This window comes from Hemitrygon akajei, chromosome 12 (assembly GCF_048418815.1).
Source record: "Hemitrygon akajei chromosome 12, sHemAka1.3, whole genome shotgun sequence".
Lineage (NCBI taxonomy): Eukaryota > Metazoa > Chordata > Chondrichthyes > Myliobatiformes > Dasyatidae > Hemitrygon > Hemitrygon akajei.
In genome coordinates, this window is record NC_133135.1 from 45,423,812 (window position 1) to 45,444,492 (window position 20,681).

Genomic DNA, 20,681 nt, shown 5'->3' on the forward strand with positions numbered 1-20,681 from the left:
CCTCCATTTCATCATCGAAGTATTGACCTCTGCCTTAAATATATAAAAGGACTTGGCCTCCAATGCTGCCTGTGGCAACAAATCCCACAGAATCACCACTCTCTGGATAAAGAAATTCCTCCTCATCTCTGTTCTTAAAGGATGCCCCTCCATTCTGAGTGTGTCCTCTGGTCTTAAGACTCTCCCACCAAAGGAAACATTCGCTCCACATCCACTCTATCAAGGCCTTTCACCATTTGTTAAGTTTCAATTAGGTCACCCCTTATTCTTCTGAATTCCAGTGAATAAAGGCCCAGAGCCATCAAGCACTCTTCATATGACAAACCTTTCAATCCTGGAATCATTTTCGTGAACCTCCTTAGAACCCTCTCCAGTTTTGGCACATCCTTTCTAAGACAAGGGACCCAAAACTGCTCAAAATACTCCAAATGAGGACTCAAGCATGATATCCTTGCTTTTATATTGTAGTCCTCTTGAAATGAATGCCGACATTGCATTTGCCTTCCTCACCACAAACTCAACCAGCAAATTAACCTTTAGGTAATCCTGCACAATATCTCTGAAATCTTTTGTGCCTCAGTTTTTTTTGTATTTTCTCTCCATTTAGAAAATAGTCAACCCTTTAATTTCTTCTACCAAAGAGCATGACCTAACGCTGTTTTCCAACTGCCGCTTCTTTGCCCATTCTCCTAATGTGTCTAAGTTTTTGTAGCCTTCCTATTTTCTCAAAACTACCTAGCCCGCCACCTATCTTCATATCATCTGCAAAATTTGCAACAAAGCCATCAATTCCTTCATCCAATTCATTGATATATGACATAAAAAGAATCAGTCCCAATACAGATCCCTGTGGACCATCACTAGTCACCAGCAGCAAACCAGAAAAGACTCCCTTTATTGTCTCCTGCCTATCAGCCATTGCTTCATCCATGCTTGAATCTTTCCTGTAATACCATTGGAACGCAACGTGTTAAGCAGTCTCATGTATGGCACTTAGCCAAAAGCCTTCTGAAAGTCCAAGTACACAACATCAACTAATTTTCCTTTGTCTATCCTGCTTGTTATTTCTTCAAAGTTTTCCAATAAATTTTGTCAGAGGAGATTTTCCCTTGAGGAAACCATGCTGATTACGGACTATTTTGTCATGTGCCAACAAGTATCCTAAGATCTCATCCCTAATAATTGACTCCAACATTTACCCAACCACTGAGGTCAGACTAACTGGCCTGTAGTTTCCTTCCTTCTGCCTCTCTCTTCTTGAAGGGTGGAGTGATATTTGCAGTTTTCCAGTCTTCATGAACCATTCCAGGATAGAATGTAGAACATAGAAATCTACAACACATTACAGGCCTTTGGCCCACAATACTGTGCCAACCATGTAACCTACATTAGAAACTGCCTAGGATTTCCCTAATGCATAGGTCTCTATTTTCTAAGCTCCATGTTCCTATCTAACAGCCTCTTAAAAGAACCTATTGTATCTGACTCTACTACCATCACTGGCGGTGCATTCCACACACCCACCACTCTCTGTGTGAAAAATTACCTCTGATATCCCCCATACCTACTTCCAAGCACCTTAAAACTCTGCTTCCTCATGTTAGCCATTTCAGCCCTGAAAAAAAAGCCTCTGGCTATCCACACGATCCATGCCTCTCATCATCTTATATGCATCTATCAGATCACCGCTCGTCCTCCATTGCTCCAAGGAGAAAATGCCAAGTTCACTCAACCTATTCTCATTAGGCATGTTCTCCAATCCAGGCAACATCCTTGTAAATCTCCTCTGCACTCTCTCCATAGTACCACATTCTTCCTTTAGTGAGGTGACCAGAACTGAACATAGTACTCCAAGTGGGGTCTAACTGAGGTCTTATATAGCTGTAACATCACCTCATGGTTCTTTAACTCAATCCCACAGTTGATGAAGACCAACACACCATATGCCTTCTTAACAACGCTGTCAACCTGCACTGCAGCTTTGAGTGTCCTATGGATATGGAACCCAAGATCTCTCTGATCCTTCACACTACCAAGAGTCTTACCATTAATGTTATATTCTGTCTTCAAATTTGACCTACCAAATGAACCCTTCACTCTTATCTGGGTTGAACTCCATCTGCCACTTCTCAGCCCAGTTCTACATCCTATCGATGTCCTGCTGTAACTTCTGACAACTCTCCAGAGTATCCACAACACCGCCAACTTTTGTGGTCAGCAGCAAACTTATTAACCCACCCTTCTACTTCCTCATCCAGGTAATTTATAAAAATAACAAAGAGGAGGGGTCCCAGAACAGATCCCTGCGGAACACCACTGTTCACCAACCTCCATGAAGAATATGAACCATCTACAACCACCATTTGCTTTCTGTGGGCAAGTCAATTCTGGATCCACAAAGCAAGGTTTCCTTGGATCCCATGCCTCCTTACCTCCTGAATGAGCCTTGCATGGGGAACCTTATCAAATGCCTTACTGAAATCCATGTATGCTATATCTACTGCTCTATCTTCATCAATGTGTTTTGTTACATCCTCAAAGAATTCATTCAGTTTCATAAGGTATGACCTGCCTTTGACAAAGCCATTCTGACTATCCTTAATCAGATTATGTCTCTCCAAATGCTCATAAATCCTGCCTCTCAGGATCTTCTCCAACAACTTGCCCACCACTGAAGAAAGATTCACTGGTCTATAATTTCTTGAACAAGGGAACAACATCTGCAACCCTCCAATCCTCTGGTACTTCTCCCATTCCTATTGATGTTACAACGACCATAGCCAGAGGCTCAGCAATCTCCTCCCTCACTTCCCACAGTTGCCTGGGGTATATCTCATTCCGACCCGATGACTTATCTAATTTAATGCTTTTCAAAAGCTCCAGTACGTCCTCTTGCTTAATGTCTATATGCTCAAGCGTTTCAGTCCATTGTAAGTCATTCCCACAATTGCCAAGGTCTTTTGCCCTGGTGAATACTGAAGCAAAGTATTCATTAAGTAGTTCCACTACCTCCTCCAGCTCCATGCACATGTTTCCACTATTGCATCTGATTGGTCCTATTCTCATATGGATCTTCCTCTTGCTCTTCACATATTTGTAGAATGACTTGGGCTTTTCCTTAATCCCGCTCCCCAAAGCCTTCTGTTGGCCCATTCTAGCTCTCCTAATTTCATTCCTAAGGTCATTCCTGGCAGCCTTGTAATTTTCTAGTGCTCTAAATACCTACTTTCTTGAACCTTTTGCAAGCTTTTCTTTTCTTCTTAACTAGATTTTCTACATCCTTTGTACACTATGGTTCTTTTACCCAACCATCCTTTCCCTGCATCAATAGAACATACCTATGCAGAATTCCCTGAACATTTGCCACATTCCTGCCATGCATTTCCCTGAAAACATCTGCTCCCAAGCTTCTGACTAATAGCATCATATTCCCCCCCCCCCAACCTCAACTAAACATTTTCCTAAATTGCCTTCCCCTATCCCTCTCCAGCACTATGGTAAAGGAGAGAGAGTTCTGATCACTACCTCCAAAATGCTCTCCCACTGAGAGATCTGACACCTGACCAGGTTCATTTCCAGATACCAGATCAAGTAAAGCCTCTCCTCTATCTAGTGATTCTCAAAAATCATTACTAATGCCTCCACAATCTTTTCTGTCACCTCTTGCAGAGCCATGGGATGTACTGTACACCATCTGGTCCAGGTGACTTATCTACCATCAGACCTTTCAGTTTCCCAAGGACCTTCTCCCTTGTAATAGCAACTTCACACACTTCTGCCTGCTGACACTCTCAAACTTCCAACATACTGCTATTGTCTTCCACAGAGAAAACTGATGCAAAATACTTCTTCAGTTTGTCTGCCATTTTGTTGTCCCCCATTACTACCTCTGCAGCATCATTTTCCTGCTATCCAATATTCACTTTTGCCTCTATTTTACACTTCAACTATCTGAAGAAACTTCTGGTATCCTCTTTAATATTATTGGCTCGCTTACTTTTGTATACTTTCTTTACCTCCTTGAAGACTTTTTTGTTATCTTGATTTTTAAAAGCTTTCCAATCCTCTAACTTTTCACTAACTTTTGCTTTATTACATGCCCTCTCTTTGGCTTTAATGTTGGTTTTGATTTATCTTGTTAGCTACAGTTGTGTCATCTTGCCTTTAGAATGCTTCTTTATCTTTGGGATGTATGTATCCTCTGCCTTCTGAATTGCTTCCAGAAATTCCAGCCATTTCTGCCCTGTCGTTATCCCTGTGTTCTTTTCCAGTCAATTCTGGCCAACTGCTCTCTCGAGCCTCTGTAATTCCCTTTACTCCACTGTAATACTGATACATCTGACTTTAGCTTCTCCTTCTCAAACTTTAGGGTGAATTTGATCATAATATGATCGAATATATCCTTAAGTTCTCTAATCAATTCAGGTTCATTGCACAACACTCAATCCAGAATAGCCTATCATCCCCTAGTGAGTTCAATCATGAGCTGCTCTAAAAAGCCATCTTGTAGGCACTCTATAAATTCTCCCTCTTGGGATCCAGCACCAACATGATTTCCCCAATCTACCTGCATATTTGATTTCTAAATGGACATTGAACCCTTAAGCGCTACCCCACTACTTGTTTATTTCTGTTATTTTGCACTACTTATTTTAACGTAACTATTTAATGGACACATATATACTTAATGTAATTCAGTTTTTTCTCTATCTTTATTTATCATTTATTTCACTGCTTCCGTAAAGTTAACAAGTTTCGCAACGTATGCCAGTGATATTAAATCTGATGCTAGTTCTGATTCTGATATTGAAATCCCTCTAGACTATTGTAACATTGCCCTTTCGACATGCATTTTGTATCTTCCATTGTAATTTGTAAACCACATCCTAACTACTATTTAGAGGTCTGTATATAACTCCCATCAAGGTCTTTTTACCCTTGCGGTTACTTAACTCTATCCAGTTTGATTTAACACCTTCTGGCCCTATGTCACCTCTTTCTAAAGATTTGATTTCATTTTTTACACTATAGAGCAATGGCACCCCCTCTGCTTTCCTGCAGTCTGTTTTTTCAATACAATGTGTATCCTTGGATATTAAGCTCCCAGCTACAATTTTTTTTCAGCCATGATTCAGTGATGCCTACAACATCATACATGCCAATCTCAAACTGTACTACAAGTTCATCTACCTTATTCTGTATATTGCGTGCTTTCAAATATAACACCTTCAGTTCTGTTTTCACCCTTTTGAATTTTGTCTGCCTTTGCATTGCAACTAATCCTGTTGATCGCAATTTTGCCCTATCATCAGCCTCTTCTTGCTTGGTGTCTCACTACACACGGCCTCTGTTTGTAAACCAACAACCTCTTCCTCAGCACTATCACTTTGGTTCCTAACCCCTGCCAAATTAGTTTGTATGTGTGACAATAATAAACCAATACCAATAATGGTTTCCTTGTCAATAATCTTTGAAATAAAGAAAGTAACATATCAAGAACATGCTGACAAATGATGAGTTAACATGGAGTTCGCCACAAAGTTGGCCTGCTGAACTCAACTAGAAATTCAGCAGGAATGTTTCTTATGTAACTGATGTGGGTGGCTGCAACTGCAAGGTGAGTCAAGGGGCGGACATTGGGCTGGACTAATCAAGCCCATTGTTGGTGAACATCACTTAACTAAATGCAATATAAGAATTCATTGAAAGACATTTCAACTGGTTATTAAAGGTGCACATGCACCCATATATTTAAGGTTGTATGTCCTAATGATAATTCCAACTTCTAAAGTTTGGATCTTTCGGTGAGGCAGAAGTTCAAAGTTCAATGTAAATTTATTGTCAAAGTTCATATATGTCACCATATACAATACTGAGATTCATTTTCTTGCACGCATTCAGAGTAAATGCAAAGAAATTAAAAATAAAAGCCAATAAATATTGAGGACATGAGATGAAGAGTCCTTGTATTTGAAACCATAGGTTGTGGGAGCAGTTCAGTGTAGGGGTGAGTGAAGTTGTCCCTTCTGTTCATAACTGTTCCTGATCCTGGTGGCGTGGGTCCTGAGGCTCCAGTACTTCCTTCCTGATGGCAGCAGTGAGAAAGGAGCTTGTCCTGGATGGTGGGGTCCTTGATAATCTATGCTGCTTTCCTGTGACAGCACTCCACTGGTGGGGATGGCTGTGCCTGTGTTGGACTGGGCTGTATCCACTATTTTCTGTATGCTTTTCTGTCCAAAGACATTAGAGTTTCCATTCCAAGCCATGATGCAACCAGCCAACATATTTTCTACTATATATCTTCAGTAGCATAGCTTTAGGTTGTATTAGGTGAGGTTTTGTTGATATCACTTTCTTCCAGATCAAAAGACAATGAAATCAGTTCCCACTCCTACTTCAGAGCATTAACAAAGTTTATACTGATATTTCAGTATGGCAACATGTCTTCAGAGGTGTCAGTTTTTACATGAGACAAAATCATGTTCTCTCTGTGGACAACACACACAAAATGCTGGTGGAACACAGCAGGCCAGGCAGCATCTATAAGGAGAAGCACTGTTGACGTTTCGGGCCGAGACCCTTCATCGGGACAGATGAAGTGTGTCCCAAAACGTCGACAGTGATTCTCCTTATAGATGCTGCCTGGTCTGCTGCGTTCCACCAGCATTTTGTGTGTGTTGTTTGAATTTCCAGCATCTGCAGATTTCCTCATGTTTTCTCTCTGTGGATCCCATTCCAGAAGAAGAGCAGGAAATCTTAATGGAAGCGATTCACCCTGATCCCCTTAGGGTCTACAAACCACCAAAAGATGAAATGAAATACCAACGAGAGGCAGTGGCCAAAAAGGTTAGTGCCAGAAATGATGTCCTGTGAAATTGATTTCATTCTTGCAAGAATTTAACAGACATCATATGGTAGGTCAAGGCAAATGGAAACAGCAACTTATTCACCTACTCGCTCAGGTTTTACATTCACATTTGTCAATTGTGGCAACCCACTTTCCAGCGCACTCGAACCGGCTCACAAAATGGTGCGCGCCAACAGGGAGGTCGGCCCCAAAAAGGGCGCCAGGCCTTCTTCACCAACAAGGGGAAAAGCCTGCATGCGGGAAGGGACTGTGAATATACGCCCCCTACAGCATTCCCGCCCGGGGAGGGCAGAAACGGGAAGGCTTAAAAGTGAGGCTGCGAAGTTGAATAAGGCTTTAACGCAACTGCAACTCACCATCTGCGTGTCGTTATTCCAACGCTGTGTGTAGCACACCGCTACAATTGGTGACCCCGATGGTCCAAACGATATTTGGGCCGAAGATGAACGACGCCACATCTATTCATGCAGTTTTGTTAAAACTGCCAAGCTTCTGGACGCTGCGACCTCACATATGGTTCCAACAAGCAGAAGCCCAATTCCACATTCAGCAGATAACAATAGACAATAGACAGTAGGTGCAGGAGTAGGCTATTCAGCCCTTCTAGCCAGCACCACCATTCAATGTGATCATGGCTGCTCATACACAATCAGTACCCCGTTCCTACCCTCTCCCCATATCCCTTGACCCCGCTATCTATAAGAGCTCTATCTAACTCCCTCTTGAATGCATCCAGAGACTTGGCCTCCACTGCCTTCTGGGGCAGAGCATTCCACATATCCACCACTCTCTGGGTGAAAAAGTTTTTCCGCATCTCTGTTCTAAATGGCCTACCCCTTATTCTTAAACTGTGGCCTCTAGTTCTAGACTCACCCATCAGTGGGAACATGCTTCCTGCCTCCAGTGTGTCCAATCCCTTAATAATCTTATATGTTTCAATCAGATCCCCTCTCATCCTTCTAAATTCCAGTGTATACAAGCCCAGTCGCTCCAATCTTTCAACATATGACAGTCTCGCCATTCCGGGAATTAACCTTGTGAACCTACGCTGCACTCCCTCAATAGCAAGAATGTCCTTCCTGAAATTTGGAGACCAAAACTGCACACAATACTCCAGGTGGGGTCTCACCAGGGCCCTGTACAGCTGCAGAAGGACCTCTTTACTCCTATACTCAATTCCTCTTGTTATAAAAGCCAGCATGCCATTAGATTTCTTCACTGCCTGCTGTACCTGCATGCTTGCTTTCATTATCTGATGTACAAGAACACCTAGATCTCGTTGTACTTCCCCTTTTCCTAACTTGACTCCATTTAGATAGTAATCTGCTAATTTGACTCCATTTAGATAGTAATATGATAACCTCGGATTCCACATGTTACTACTACGTGGTGAGCTCCCTCGACCAGGAGACGGCCGCCCAGGTTGAGGAGTTCATACAGTCGCCCCCGGAGGACGGCAAATACACAGCATTCAAAGCCTTGCTCATAAGGACTTTTGGACTCTGACGGCACAAGCGAGGTGCCCGCTTGCTACACCTGGATGGTTTGGGAGACAGGCCGCCGTTGGCATTGATGAACGAGATGCTGGCCCTGGCTGAAGGACACAAGCCCTGCCTCATGTTTGAGCAGGCGTTCCTGGAGCAGCTGCCCAAGGACATACGTCTGCTGCTGTCCGACGCGGATTTCAGCGACCCCTGGAAGGTGGCAGCCCGGGCGGACGTGTTGTGGAAAGCCAAGAAGGAGAGTGGGGCATCTGTCGCACAGATCAACAGGCCACGCTCCCAGCAGCAAACCAGACCAGGCCCGGCCACAGAGCCCACTAACCCCAGAGGCAGGGGTGAGGAGACCAACGAACAATGGTGCTTCTACCAGCCCGCCGCTGTAGCCCGCCCTGCAAGTTCCCGGGAAACGCCAGGGCCAGCCGCCGCTGATGGCTACGGTGGCTGGCCATCAGGATAGCCTCCTGTATGTCTGGGACAAGCAGTCGGGACGCCGCTTTTTGGTCGACACCAGAGCCAAGATCAGCATCTTACCTCCGAGTTATGACACCTGCAACAGAGACCTGGGACCCACCCTGCGGGCCGCAAACGGCAGCACAATACGGACCTACGGCACCCGTACGGTGCGGCTACAGTTCGGCTCCAGCCGGTTCACGTGGGATTTCACACTGGCCGCTGTGGCCCAATCACTCCTGGGGGCGGATTTTTTGCGAGTTCACAGCCTGCTGGTCGACCTGCAAGGGAAGAGACTAGTCCACACCAAGACTTTTCAAACGTTCTCCCTGGGTGAAGCCAAGTTGCCAGCCCCACACCTGAACTCCATCACACTGTCCGATGACGAATTCACCAGAGTCCTGGTGGATTTCCCATCGGTTCTGGCACCGCAGTTCATGGCAGCCATGCCCCGACACGGCGTACAGCACCACATTCCGACACAGGGACCACCCCTCCACGCCCATGCTCGAAGGCTTCCCCCGGACAAGCTCCGACTGGTGAAGGAGGAGTTCAAGAGGATGGAGGAATTGGGGATCATACGGCGGTCCGACAGCCCATGGGCCTCCCCCCTGCACATGGTGCCCAAAGCGACAGGAGGCTGGAGACCATGCGGCGACTACCGCAGACTGAACGAGGCTACAACACCAGACCACTACCCTGTGCCGCACATTCAGGATTTTGCAGCAAACCTGCATGGCGCAAGGATCTTTTCCAAGGTAGACCTCATCCGGGGATACTATCAAATCTGAATGCATCCGGATGACATCCCCAAAACAGCACTCACCACTCAGTTCAGCCTTTTCAAATTCCTCTGAATGCCGCACAGACGTTCCATCGGCTCATGTACACGGTGGGACGCGACCTGGACTTAGCATTCATCTATTTGGACGACATCCTCATAGCCAGCAACAGTCGTCAGGAGCATCTGTCCCACCTCCGTCAACTCTACACCTGACTGAGTGAATACGGCCTAACAATCAACCCGGCCAAATGCCAGTTTGGACTCAACACCATCGACTTCCTGGGCCACAGGATTACTAAAGACGGGGCAATCCCCCTGCCCTCCAAGGTAAACGCGGTCTGTCACTTCCCCCGACCCAATGCACTCAAAGGCTTGCAGGAATTCGTGGGTATGGTGAATCTCTACCACCGCTTCCTCCCCTCAGCAGCTTGAATCATGTTCACCCTGATGTCGGGTAAGAGCAAGGACATTACCTGGGATGAGGAGGCCGCAGCTGCTTTCATTAAAATGAAAGATGCCTTGGCAAACGCTGCGATGCTAGTGCACCCCAGAATGGACGTCCCTACCGCCCTCACAGTCGACGCATCCGACACAGCAGTCGGTGGAGTGCTGGAACAGCTCATCGAGGGTCGCTAGCGTTTTTCAGCGTTTTTCAGCAAACACCTACGACCACCCGAGCTCAAATACAGTGCTTTCGACCGGGAACTGTTGGCGCTATACCTGGCAATCCGGCATTTCAGGTACTTCTTAGAAGGTAGGCCCTTCACCACGTTCACGGACCACAAACCGCTTACCTTTGCGTTCACGAAGGCATCCGATCCCTGGTCGTTCCGCCAGCAGCGACATCAGTCCTACATCTCCAAATACACGACAGACATCCAGCACGTCTCGGGAAAGGACAATGTCGTGGCGGATGCACCATCCAGACCTGCCATCCAGGCCCTGTCCCAGGGGGTGGACTATGGACTATGCTGGCGGAGGTGCAGCAGGCAGACAATGAAATCCCTAGTTACAGGACTACAGTTTCCGGTTTGCACCTCCAAGACTTCCCCATAGGCCCAGGTGAGAGGACCCTACTGTGTTTCGTAGCTACCGGCCAACCTCACCCCATCGTCCCGGCAGCCTGGCGGCAGCGAGTTTTCAACTCCACTCACAACTTAGCGCACCCCTCCATCAGGACAACCGTCCGGATGGTCTCCAACAGGTTCGTTTGGCACGGACTCCGCAAGCAGGTCAGTGAATGGGCCAGAACATGCATGCACTGCCAGACGGCCAAGGTGCAGCGGCACACCAAGGCCCTGCTGCAGCAGTTCCACCCTACCCACTGACGTTTCGACCACATTCATGTGGACATCGTGGGACCCCTGCCAGTATCGTGAGGAGCGCAGCACCTCCTAACTATCATAGACCAGTTCACAAGATGGCCAGTGGCAGTCCCACTCACCGACACCACCTCCGAATCCTGTGCCCGAGCACTGATTGCAACCTGGTATCTCGCTTTGGTGTACCGGCCCACGTTACCTCCGACAGAGGCGCCCAGTTCACCCCCAGCCTGTGGTCAGCTATGACCAGCCTTTTGGGAACACCGCTGCACCACACAACTGCCTACCACCCCCAATCGAACGGGCTAGTGGAGCGTTTCCACCATCACCTGAAGTCTGCTCTCATGGCCCGCCTGAGAGGACCTAACTGGGCGGACGAACTTTCCTGGGTCCTGCTCGGAATCCGCACGGCACCCAAAGAGGATCTGCTCACCTTGTCGGCCGAGTTGGTGTACGGCGCACCCCTGGTTGTCCAGGGAGAGTTCATACCAGCCCCAAGGGGGCAAGAGGAAGAACGCACAGCAGTCCTGGACAGACTACGTGAGAGGCTCGGTAACCTGGCCCCCATACCCACTTCACAGCATGGACAGAGCCCGACCTGCGTACCCAAAGACCTGCAGCACTGTAAGTTTGTTTTTGTACGCCGGGGCAGACATCGGACACCGCTACAGCGGCCCTACAAGGGACCGTTTAAGGTGATCAGGAACAACGGGTCCACGTTCGTACTGGACATTGGGGGGAAAGAGGAGGTTTTCACAGTGGACCGACTCAAACCGACGCAGCCGGTCGGGGCTCAGGCACTGCAGCGCAGAGGCAGACCTCCCAAACAGAGACCGACTCAGACTGTGGACATTGGGGGGTGTATCGCCGGTTCTGGCGGGGGGGAGGGTTATGTGGCGACCCACTTTCCAGTGCACTCGAACCAGCTCACAAAACGGTGTGCGCTGGCAGAGAGGCCGGCCCCAAATAGGGCGCCAGGCCTTCTTCACCAGCAAGGGGAAAAGCCCACGCATGGGAAGGGACTGTGAATATGCGCCCCCTACAGCATTCCCGCCCGGGGAGGGTGGAAACGGGAAGGCTTAAAAGCGAGGCCGCGAAGTTTGAATAAGGCTTTAACGCAATTGCAACTCACCGTCTGCGTGTCGTTATTCCAACGCTGTGTGTAGCACACCGCTACACAATCAAATTTACATGTCAAATTACAAACAAGAGAAAATCTGCAGATGCTGGAAATACAAGCAACTCCAGCACAGAATTCTCCACAACTTCCACCATCTCCAACGGGATCTCACCACCAAGCACATTTTTCCCTCCCCTCCACTTCTACTTTCCATAGGAATCGCTCCCTAAGTGACTCCCTTGACCATTTGTTCCTCCCCACTGATCTCCCTCCTGGCACTTACCTTTGCAAGCAGAACAAGTGCTATATTTGCCCCCACACCTCCTCCCTCACTACCATTCAGGGCCCAAAATAGTCCTTTCAGATGAGATGACACTACACCTGTGACTCTTTTGGGGTCATGTACTATGTCCAGTGCGCCCATTGTGGCCTCCTATATATCAGTGATACCCGATGTAGACTGGGACATCGCTTTGCTGAGCACCTATGCTCCATCCACCAGAAAAAGTGAGATTTTCCAGTGGCCACCCATTTTAATTCCACTTCCCATTCCTATTCCGATATGTCTATCCATGGCTTCCTCCACTGTTGTGATGAGGCCACTCTCAGGTTGGAGGAACAACAGCTATATCCTGTCTGGATAGCTCCCACTCTCATGGCATGAACATCGATTTCTCAGACTTCTGGTAATGGTTACCACCCCCACCCCCCCAGCCCCTTTCACCATACCCCATTCTGCTTTTCCCTCTCTCACCTTATCTCCTTGCCTGCCCATCGTCTCCCACTGGTTCTCCTCCCCACTTTCCTTTCTTCCATAGCCTTCTGACTTCTCCTACCAAACTTCTCCTTTTTCAGCCCTGTATCTCTTTCACCAATCAACTTCCCAGCTCTCTACTTCATCCCTCACCCTCCCGGTTTCATCTATCACCTTGTGTTTCTCTCTCCCCTCCCCCTTTTAACCCTACCCCTCCTTTTTTTTCTCCAGTCCTGCTGAAGGGTCTCACCCCAGAACGTCAAATCTACTCTTTTCTATTGATGCTGCCTGGCTTGCTGAGTTCCTCCAGCATTTTGTGTGTGTTGCTCACATGTCAAATTCTTCATATAATTAAAGGCCATTGACCATGCTGCTGTATCATTCACATGGATTGCCAGAAACTCATTGATTATCCATTCTCTTACTAGAGAAGGCTGCTTATGTGCACAGGTTGATGTACAAACTGAAACTTATTCATTAATTTAAAAAAAACTTCTGATAATGTGCCGGACTGCATCACAGCCTGGTTTGGAAACACCAATGCACTTGAACAGATAATCCTAAAAAAAGTAGTGGATATGGCCCAGTCCATCACGGGTAAAGCCCTCCCCACCATTGAGTACATCTACATGAAGCATTGTTTCAGGAAAGCAGCACCCATCATCAGGGACCACCACCACCCTGATCATGCTCTCTTCTCACTGCTGCCATCAGGAAGAAGGTACAGGAGCCTCAGGCCTCTTACCCCCCAGGTTCAGGTACAGCTATTGCCCCTTAACCAACAGCCCCTTGAATCAGAGGGGATAACTTCACTCACCTTCACTTGCCCCATCATTGAAATGTTCCCACAACCTATGGACTCACTTTCAAGGATGTTTCATCTCATGTTCTCAATATTTCTCTTTGTAGTTGCACAGTTTGTTGTCTTTTGCACACTGGTTGAATGCCTAAGATGGTGTGATCTTTTATTGATTCTACTAAAGTTATTTATCTATTATAGATTTATTGAGTATGCCTGCAAGAAAATAAGTCTCAAGGTCGTATATGGTGACATATATGTACTTCGATAATAAATGTACTTTGTACTTTGGTTACCAAACAACCAACAGCCAGTGATGAATTGCATACTATTAAGTCTGATGGCATAGTCATATCAAACCTTCTTTCTCACATTGCAGATCTCTGATGCCATACTCTCTCCCACCTCATAACATCTGGGTGGCTGAATGAGCCCTTTTATATTTCTGCTCCCCTCACCATGATGAGGAGGGAGAAGGGAACATGAACATCCTGCTCCTCTAAGTATGGCAGCAACCTAGAGGTAGGATCTGCATGTAGGAACTGTATTATTTCTTTAACTTGTTATCACTCATTTGAATTGAGCATTCCTGGGAGATTTGCACTTGTTGTTCATCCCTAATTGGCAATCAGAGTGCGAGGACATCCTCCCAACCAATTGCAGTGCTCGTGGTTCAGAAGTTCCAATACTATTTTGGGAAGGCTGCATTAAACTGAATGAGCGAACACACAGAAGAGAAAGAATACACCACAAAACGTGATACAGACTTCACCTTGCCTTTGCTAAAGTACACAAGTGAAAGTTATTCATGGCTTTTTAGGTCCGGGTTATGTTTGTGAGGTGCAGAAGTTTTCATGAATGCTCCAATCAAATTGGAAAATGAAACACTCTGCGTGAAAATTGAATGGCAGTTTTCCTTCTGCTTTTGTTGAAGCTGATAAAGAGCTGTTGCACATGTAGAGAGTAAAGTATTACATGAGTGCAATCAATAATTTGATGTACTTTCAGAATCTGTGTTTCCCGATATCTACCTCCTGTTATATATTCTTTTGAGTTCACTTCTCTTTGATTTCTGAAGCAGAGAGCTGCCAAATGCAATATGTGGCAAATATCACTTGCCACTGCCTGGATTGAATCAGTGACTAAAAAAAGCCAGGATGACATTTACATCCCTGGGACAGAAGTTCAGGCATGGGGTTGTGGCAGGCATCCAGCCCCTAGATACTGATACCCCAGTGTCCATGTCTTAGAAAGCCATAGTACCCACACCCATTATTTCTCAGCTTATGGAGGTGAAAGAGTGGCTTATCAAAGACTTTTGGTGGAGGACTTATTTTTTTCCTTCCACCTGCTTTGCTTTTGCCTCTTCTCCTGTTCTGCCCAAACAGAGTCATTGTGGAATGCATGTGTTACATGAAGCAGCATGGGGCTCCTGTGAGTTTAATGTTGAACAAAAAGTTCACCTTGTGGTCTCCAATGCTATGGATTGCAATGAAATTTACTCCATGTCAAACCCAAATGTACATGAATAATCAGTGTCTATATTAAATATAGGTCCAGGACTTGACTAGCTACAGTCAGCATTAGGTGCTAATTATATATCTCTGATTTGAATTCTCAGGGCAGTCTCTATTTTGGTCTTACATGTGGTTCAACATCTCTTACTAAATTATATAGCACAGAAACATACCCCTTGTCCCACATTCCAGACTGGATGTCAAGCATCCATTTCTACTAGTCCCAGAAAATGGCTCCATAGCTTTCTGAGCTTGACAACTCAAAGTGCTCATCTAGAAGTTGTGAATGGCACTTGTCTCTACCACCCACTGAGATGTGTATTCCAGGTTTAACTAACCTCTATGTGAAAAAATTTCAACCTTAGAACCTCTGACCCTTATCTTAAAACTCATGCCCTCTTATTTTAAACACCTATGCTAAGGGGAATAGTTCCTCAGTATCGACTCGATTTTGCCCCACATAATTTTGTTTGCCTTCAACAAAAGTTCAAATTTCAAAGTTCAAAATAAATTTGTTATCAAAGTTCTTATATGTTCACATATACAACCCTGAGATTCATTTTCTTACTGGCATTCACAGTAAATACAGTAACTACAATGAAAGACCATTCCCAACATTATGGACAAACAACCACTGTACAAAAGACAACAAGGTGTGTAAATACAAAAAGAAAATAATAATGATAGTGATAATAAATAAATAAGCATTAAATATCAAGGATATGTGATGAAGGGTCCTTGAAAGTAAGTCCATAAGTTGTGAGAACAGTTCAGTGAAGGGACGAGTGAAGTTGAGTTAAGCTATGCCTTTTGGTTCAAGAGCTTGATGATTGAAGGGTAATAGCTGTTCCTGAACCTGGTGATGTGAGTCTTGAGGCTTCTTCCTGAGGGTAGCAGTGAGATGAGACCATGGTCTGGAAGGTGGGGGTCCTTGATGGATGCTGCTTTCCTGCGACAGCACTCGATGTAGATGTATTCATTGGTGGGGAGGGCTTTACCCATGATGAATTGAGCTGTATCCATTACTTTCTGTAGGATTTTCCATTTAAAGGAATTTGTATTTCCATACCAGTCTATAATGTAACCAGCCAATATATTCTCTACTACATATCTCTCAAAGTTTGTCAAAGTTTTAGATGACATGCCAAATTTTTGCAAACTTCTAAGGAAGTATAGCACTGCTGTGCTTTCTTCGTAATGGTGCTTACATGCTGGACCCAGGACAGGTCTGCTGAAATGATAACAATGAGGAATTTAAAGTTGGTGACCATCTCCACTGTGATCCTATGATGATGACTGGTTCATGCATCTGTGGTTTCCTTCTCCTGAAGTCAGTAACCAGCTCCTTGGTCTTGCTGACATTGAGTAAGAGGCTGTTGTGGCACTGCTTAGCCAGATTTTCAATCTCCCTACTACATAACTTGACAACGCCTTTGATTATTCAATGACAGTGGTGTTGCCAGCAAATGTAACTATGGTATTGATTGATGGTTAGCCTCATTGTTTTAAGTATTAAGTGAGTAGAGAGGGGGCTAAGCACACAGCCCTGTAATCCACCTGTGCTGCCTAGAATTTCCCTACTGCATAGCCCTCTATTTTTCTAAGCTCCATGGACCTATCTAAGAGTCTCTTAAAAGACCCTGTTGTATCCATCTCTCCCACCTTTGCTAGCAGTGCATTCCGCGCACTTACCACTGTATGAAAAACTTACCTCTGACATTCTCCTTGTACTTACTGCCAAGCACCTTAAAACTATGCCTCCTCATGTTAACCATTTCAGCCTTGGGATAAAGCCTCTGGCTATCCATACAATTCAATACAATTTCAATAGTTACAATGATATAATTTACTTTATTGGGTTGACAAATGGTTCCTTTGAGGTACTTATTTAAAGTAAAAACACATTGAAAATTGATAAGACAACTCTGAAGGTTCAAGCACCTTTTTCTGAGAGAACCTAATTAACACAGTTATTCTAAGGACAGAGAGCCAGGTGCCCAACTATTGATAGAGCTAAATGATAGTATCTGCTCTGCAAGCTTCCTTCAACTTGTTTATAATGGTGCAAATTACTTAAGACCGTTTTCCCTGGATTGATGGAGGCCAGTTAATGCAACTCCATTTTCTTAACATTTGGCTGATGCACATGCAATTGTCTCATGGTCACCATTTTGCAAACCATTTATCTTAGTTTATGGGCCAGCCTGTATTTTTAACTTCAATTTACTGCTTGCAATTTACAATAAGAATGGGTTCTTGCTTGAATTATTATCTGCTATATTCACATTACTCCAGAATACCCTCTAACACATGGTAGATCCTGAGGTCAAAAGTTAACCTTATCATACCAGAGGCTCATTCAATAGTCTCAGGCTGTCCTTGACCCTGGTGCTAAGTGTTTTCAGGCTTTTCTATCCTCTGCCTAGTGAGAGATGTAGAGTGAAGAAGGCAGAATGTCCAGGTGGAAGGAGTCTTTGATTATGTTGAATGCTTTATAAAGGGAGTGAAAAGTGTGGATGGAGTATTTGATGGGGAGTTTGGTTTTGTGATGTGTTGAGCTATATCCAATCTCAAATAGTAATGGTCCCAGTACCAATCCCTGTAGTTTACCACTGGTTAATGTTTCTGATCATAAGAACAAACCCCTACCATGATTCTCTGCCTTGAATTGGAACCCATGGATTCAGTTCTGATGCAGCCACATCATAAGCTTTACTGGAGTCTGTATAGATTCCAACATTGGACCATATCAACTACACCACTTTCATTGATGCTCTGAAAATTTAATCAAATTGATTAGGCAGACTCTCACCCTAACAAGAATATGTAGATTATCTTTGATTAATCATTGCCTTTCCAAGGGTAGTTAGTTGTGTTCCTTAGAATTTTTTTTCCATACAGTGACTGTAGATTCACTAACCAATCAGTGTAATCCCTATTGACTTTTTAAATAAAGGCACCTTAGATGCTGTCTCTAAATATCATTAGAATCATGAATCAAGTGATCCCATTATGTGAAGCTAAACATTGTTGAACAAGTGAGTAATGACATCTCTCAGCATTTTGCTGATAACAGCCTTGGTGATCGGATGGTAATGAGTAGGGCTTTATTTTTGCTGTATTTTTTTTAAATGAATGGGACATATTTGGGCAATTTTCCACATACTGAGTATTAGCCACTATCAAGGCTAGTTTTGGACTGCAAATCTTCAGTACTATAGCTGGAATGTTCTTTGTAGTATCCAGTACTTCAAGATACTTTTCAAAAAGAAATTGAATCAAATAAAATTACTGATAAATGGCTTCTCTTGATTCCTTTTAACAATATTGAGTTGAATTATCAAATTGATTCTTCTGGATGAAGATGACTGCTCAATAGGTGGTGAAAAACTGCACTAACACGATAAAAATGATCATCAATTACTTATGAGTTTGCTGGGTATTTGGAGCTGAACTCCATAAATCCATGGGGTGGGGTGAGGAAGAGACAGACTGCAAGTGGGAAGGGGAAATGAGGGAAAGAATGAACATTAAAGCAAGAGAGAGGGTGGGGGAGGGGAGAGGGAGAGAGAGCCAGTGCACTGGAGAAGATGGGGACAGATAGAGAATGCTCTGGGCAGAAAGAAAGAGTGGTGGGGAATGAAGGAGAACAGCAAGAACGGAGAGGGAGTGCAAGCAATGGAGGACAGAGAGCAGAAGGTAAAGGGAAAAAAAGAGTGCAGGGAAGGAGGAGTGGGCGTGTGAGACTAGAAAGAAGGGAAAGCAGAGTCTGGATTGTGGTGCAGGGATAGATTCAAGAGAGTGGAGGAGGAGACAGGAGAGTGGGATGGGGAGTGGAGCGCCGGTAGGATAGGAGGAGAAAACACGTGAAGGGACATAAGGATGGTGGATAGATCTAGGAGATGGGGAGAGAACGCTGCAGAAAATGGGGCGGGGAATGTCAGGCGCTTGGGGAGAGTACACTAGTTGGGATGCAAGTTAGATGGAGGAACAGCATATGGGTGTAAGGTGTGGAAACTAGACGAGGAAGGGATGGGAGAGAGGAAAAGTCAGGGTGATAAGGAGGAGGCCAGGAAGATGGGAATGCAGTGCCAGGACGGGAAAGGAGGAAGACGCAGGGGTCGGTGCCGCGGAGGGCGAAGGAAAATGAAAGGTGAGGGAAGGGAGCTTCCCAGGCAGGGAAGGGCGACCCATTGACAGCTGCGTCACGTGGAGACGCTGCCGTAAATGCGACGTTTATTTCCCTTCACGACAGCGTGACAAGCAAATTTAGTGAACGACGCTGCCGTAAAGGACACGGGTAAGCTCATTCCTATCGGAGGGGTGTCAGTGGGCATTGTTTGCCCCGGCAGAAGCTGTATAGGATATCTTTGCCTGCAGTCACTCCGGATAGTTGATTGATTGCCGAGATCGGTTTACGGCGGGATCGCTGACCGTCGCTGTGTGTTTTCGTTGATGAGTGTGGTGGGTGCGCTGGGAGCAGACGTCCCTGTGCGGGGGGCGGCCGAGCGCGGGGCACAGAAACACCACGATGGCGGCCATGGATCGGGAGATGATTCTCGCCGACTTCCAGGTACGTCTGCGGCTTGTAACGTTCCTGCATGCGTTCCCTCTCACCAACTGTGAATGCAGGGGGAACTTTATTGTGTGTTTTCAGCTGAACGATAGATGTCACCGACTGGTTACCTAGTTATCATGTAAATAATTGCTCACATGTTCGCACCCGAAGGTAATATCTGAGATGAGCCCGGCTCCCTTCTCTCTTCTTTTGACTATGTATCCTCACGTGAAATGCGCAGATGATGGGGTATTGTTTCTCACTGTCTGCCTTGTTCCATGACAAGGTTTGTAGAAATGAGCCCATTTGCTTACAATCTTTATTTTCCCACTACCTCCACTGTACAATTACAAACTAATTTATTAATGCAAAGTTGCAGGCATCAGAAATGTATAGGCGAAAGAGTCGTGTGCAGTCTTGTTGTAAATGACCGTGTTAAAGACCAATAATACGACGAGAGCCTTGCAATTTTACGTGTGTTTGGAGGGGATTTGGTGGCGGAAGTTAGGAATAGGGGACCACAGCTGGGGGAGGTGGTGGGCTCTTGTTAGGAACGGGACCACGGATGGGGTGGTGGGTGTCCTGATAAGAGTAAGGCACCACGGCTGGTGGGGTGGAGGAGTACTGTTAGGAGCTGGTAACCATGGCAAGTTGAGTGGGGTGATCTTGTTAGGAGCAGGGGACCAAGGCTGAAATTGTTAGGGGATGTGTCATATTAGAAGTAGGGAAGCACGGCTGGTGGTAGGGGTCATATTAGGAGTAGAGAACCATGTCTGGTGGTTGGGGTTTGCGTGGAGTGGGGGACCTCGGCTGGTGGTGGGGGTCTTGTGGGGGAGCAGGGGCCCACGGCTGGTGGATGCGTGGTGGTGGTTAGGGGGCAGGGGATGAGATTGTTGTGGAGGAGTTTGGGAGCTGCTATTGGATGAAGTTTGATTAATTACTGAATGCGTCAGTGGAGATATGGGATGATTGGTGAGTGGACATGTGACAGGCTGTGAGGAATGTTA

General features: G+C 45.6%; 1 protein-coding gene across 1 annotated transcript in view; it reads left to right on the top strand.

Moving 5' to 3' along the window:
• The first annotated feature begins 19,426 nt into the window (after positions 1-19,426).
• Positions 19,427-20,681, top strand: part of faf1 (Fas (TNFRSF6) associated factor 1) — a 329,838-nt gene continuing 328,583 nt past the window's right edge. The window contains exon 1 of the mRNA XM_073063028.1: positions 19,427-19,689. Coding sequence (XP_072919129.1) covers positions 19,648-19,689 — 42 coding nt within the window. The 5' untranslated portion in view covers positions 19,427-19,647. The remainder of the gene's footprint in view (positions 19,690-20,681) is intronic.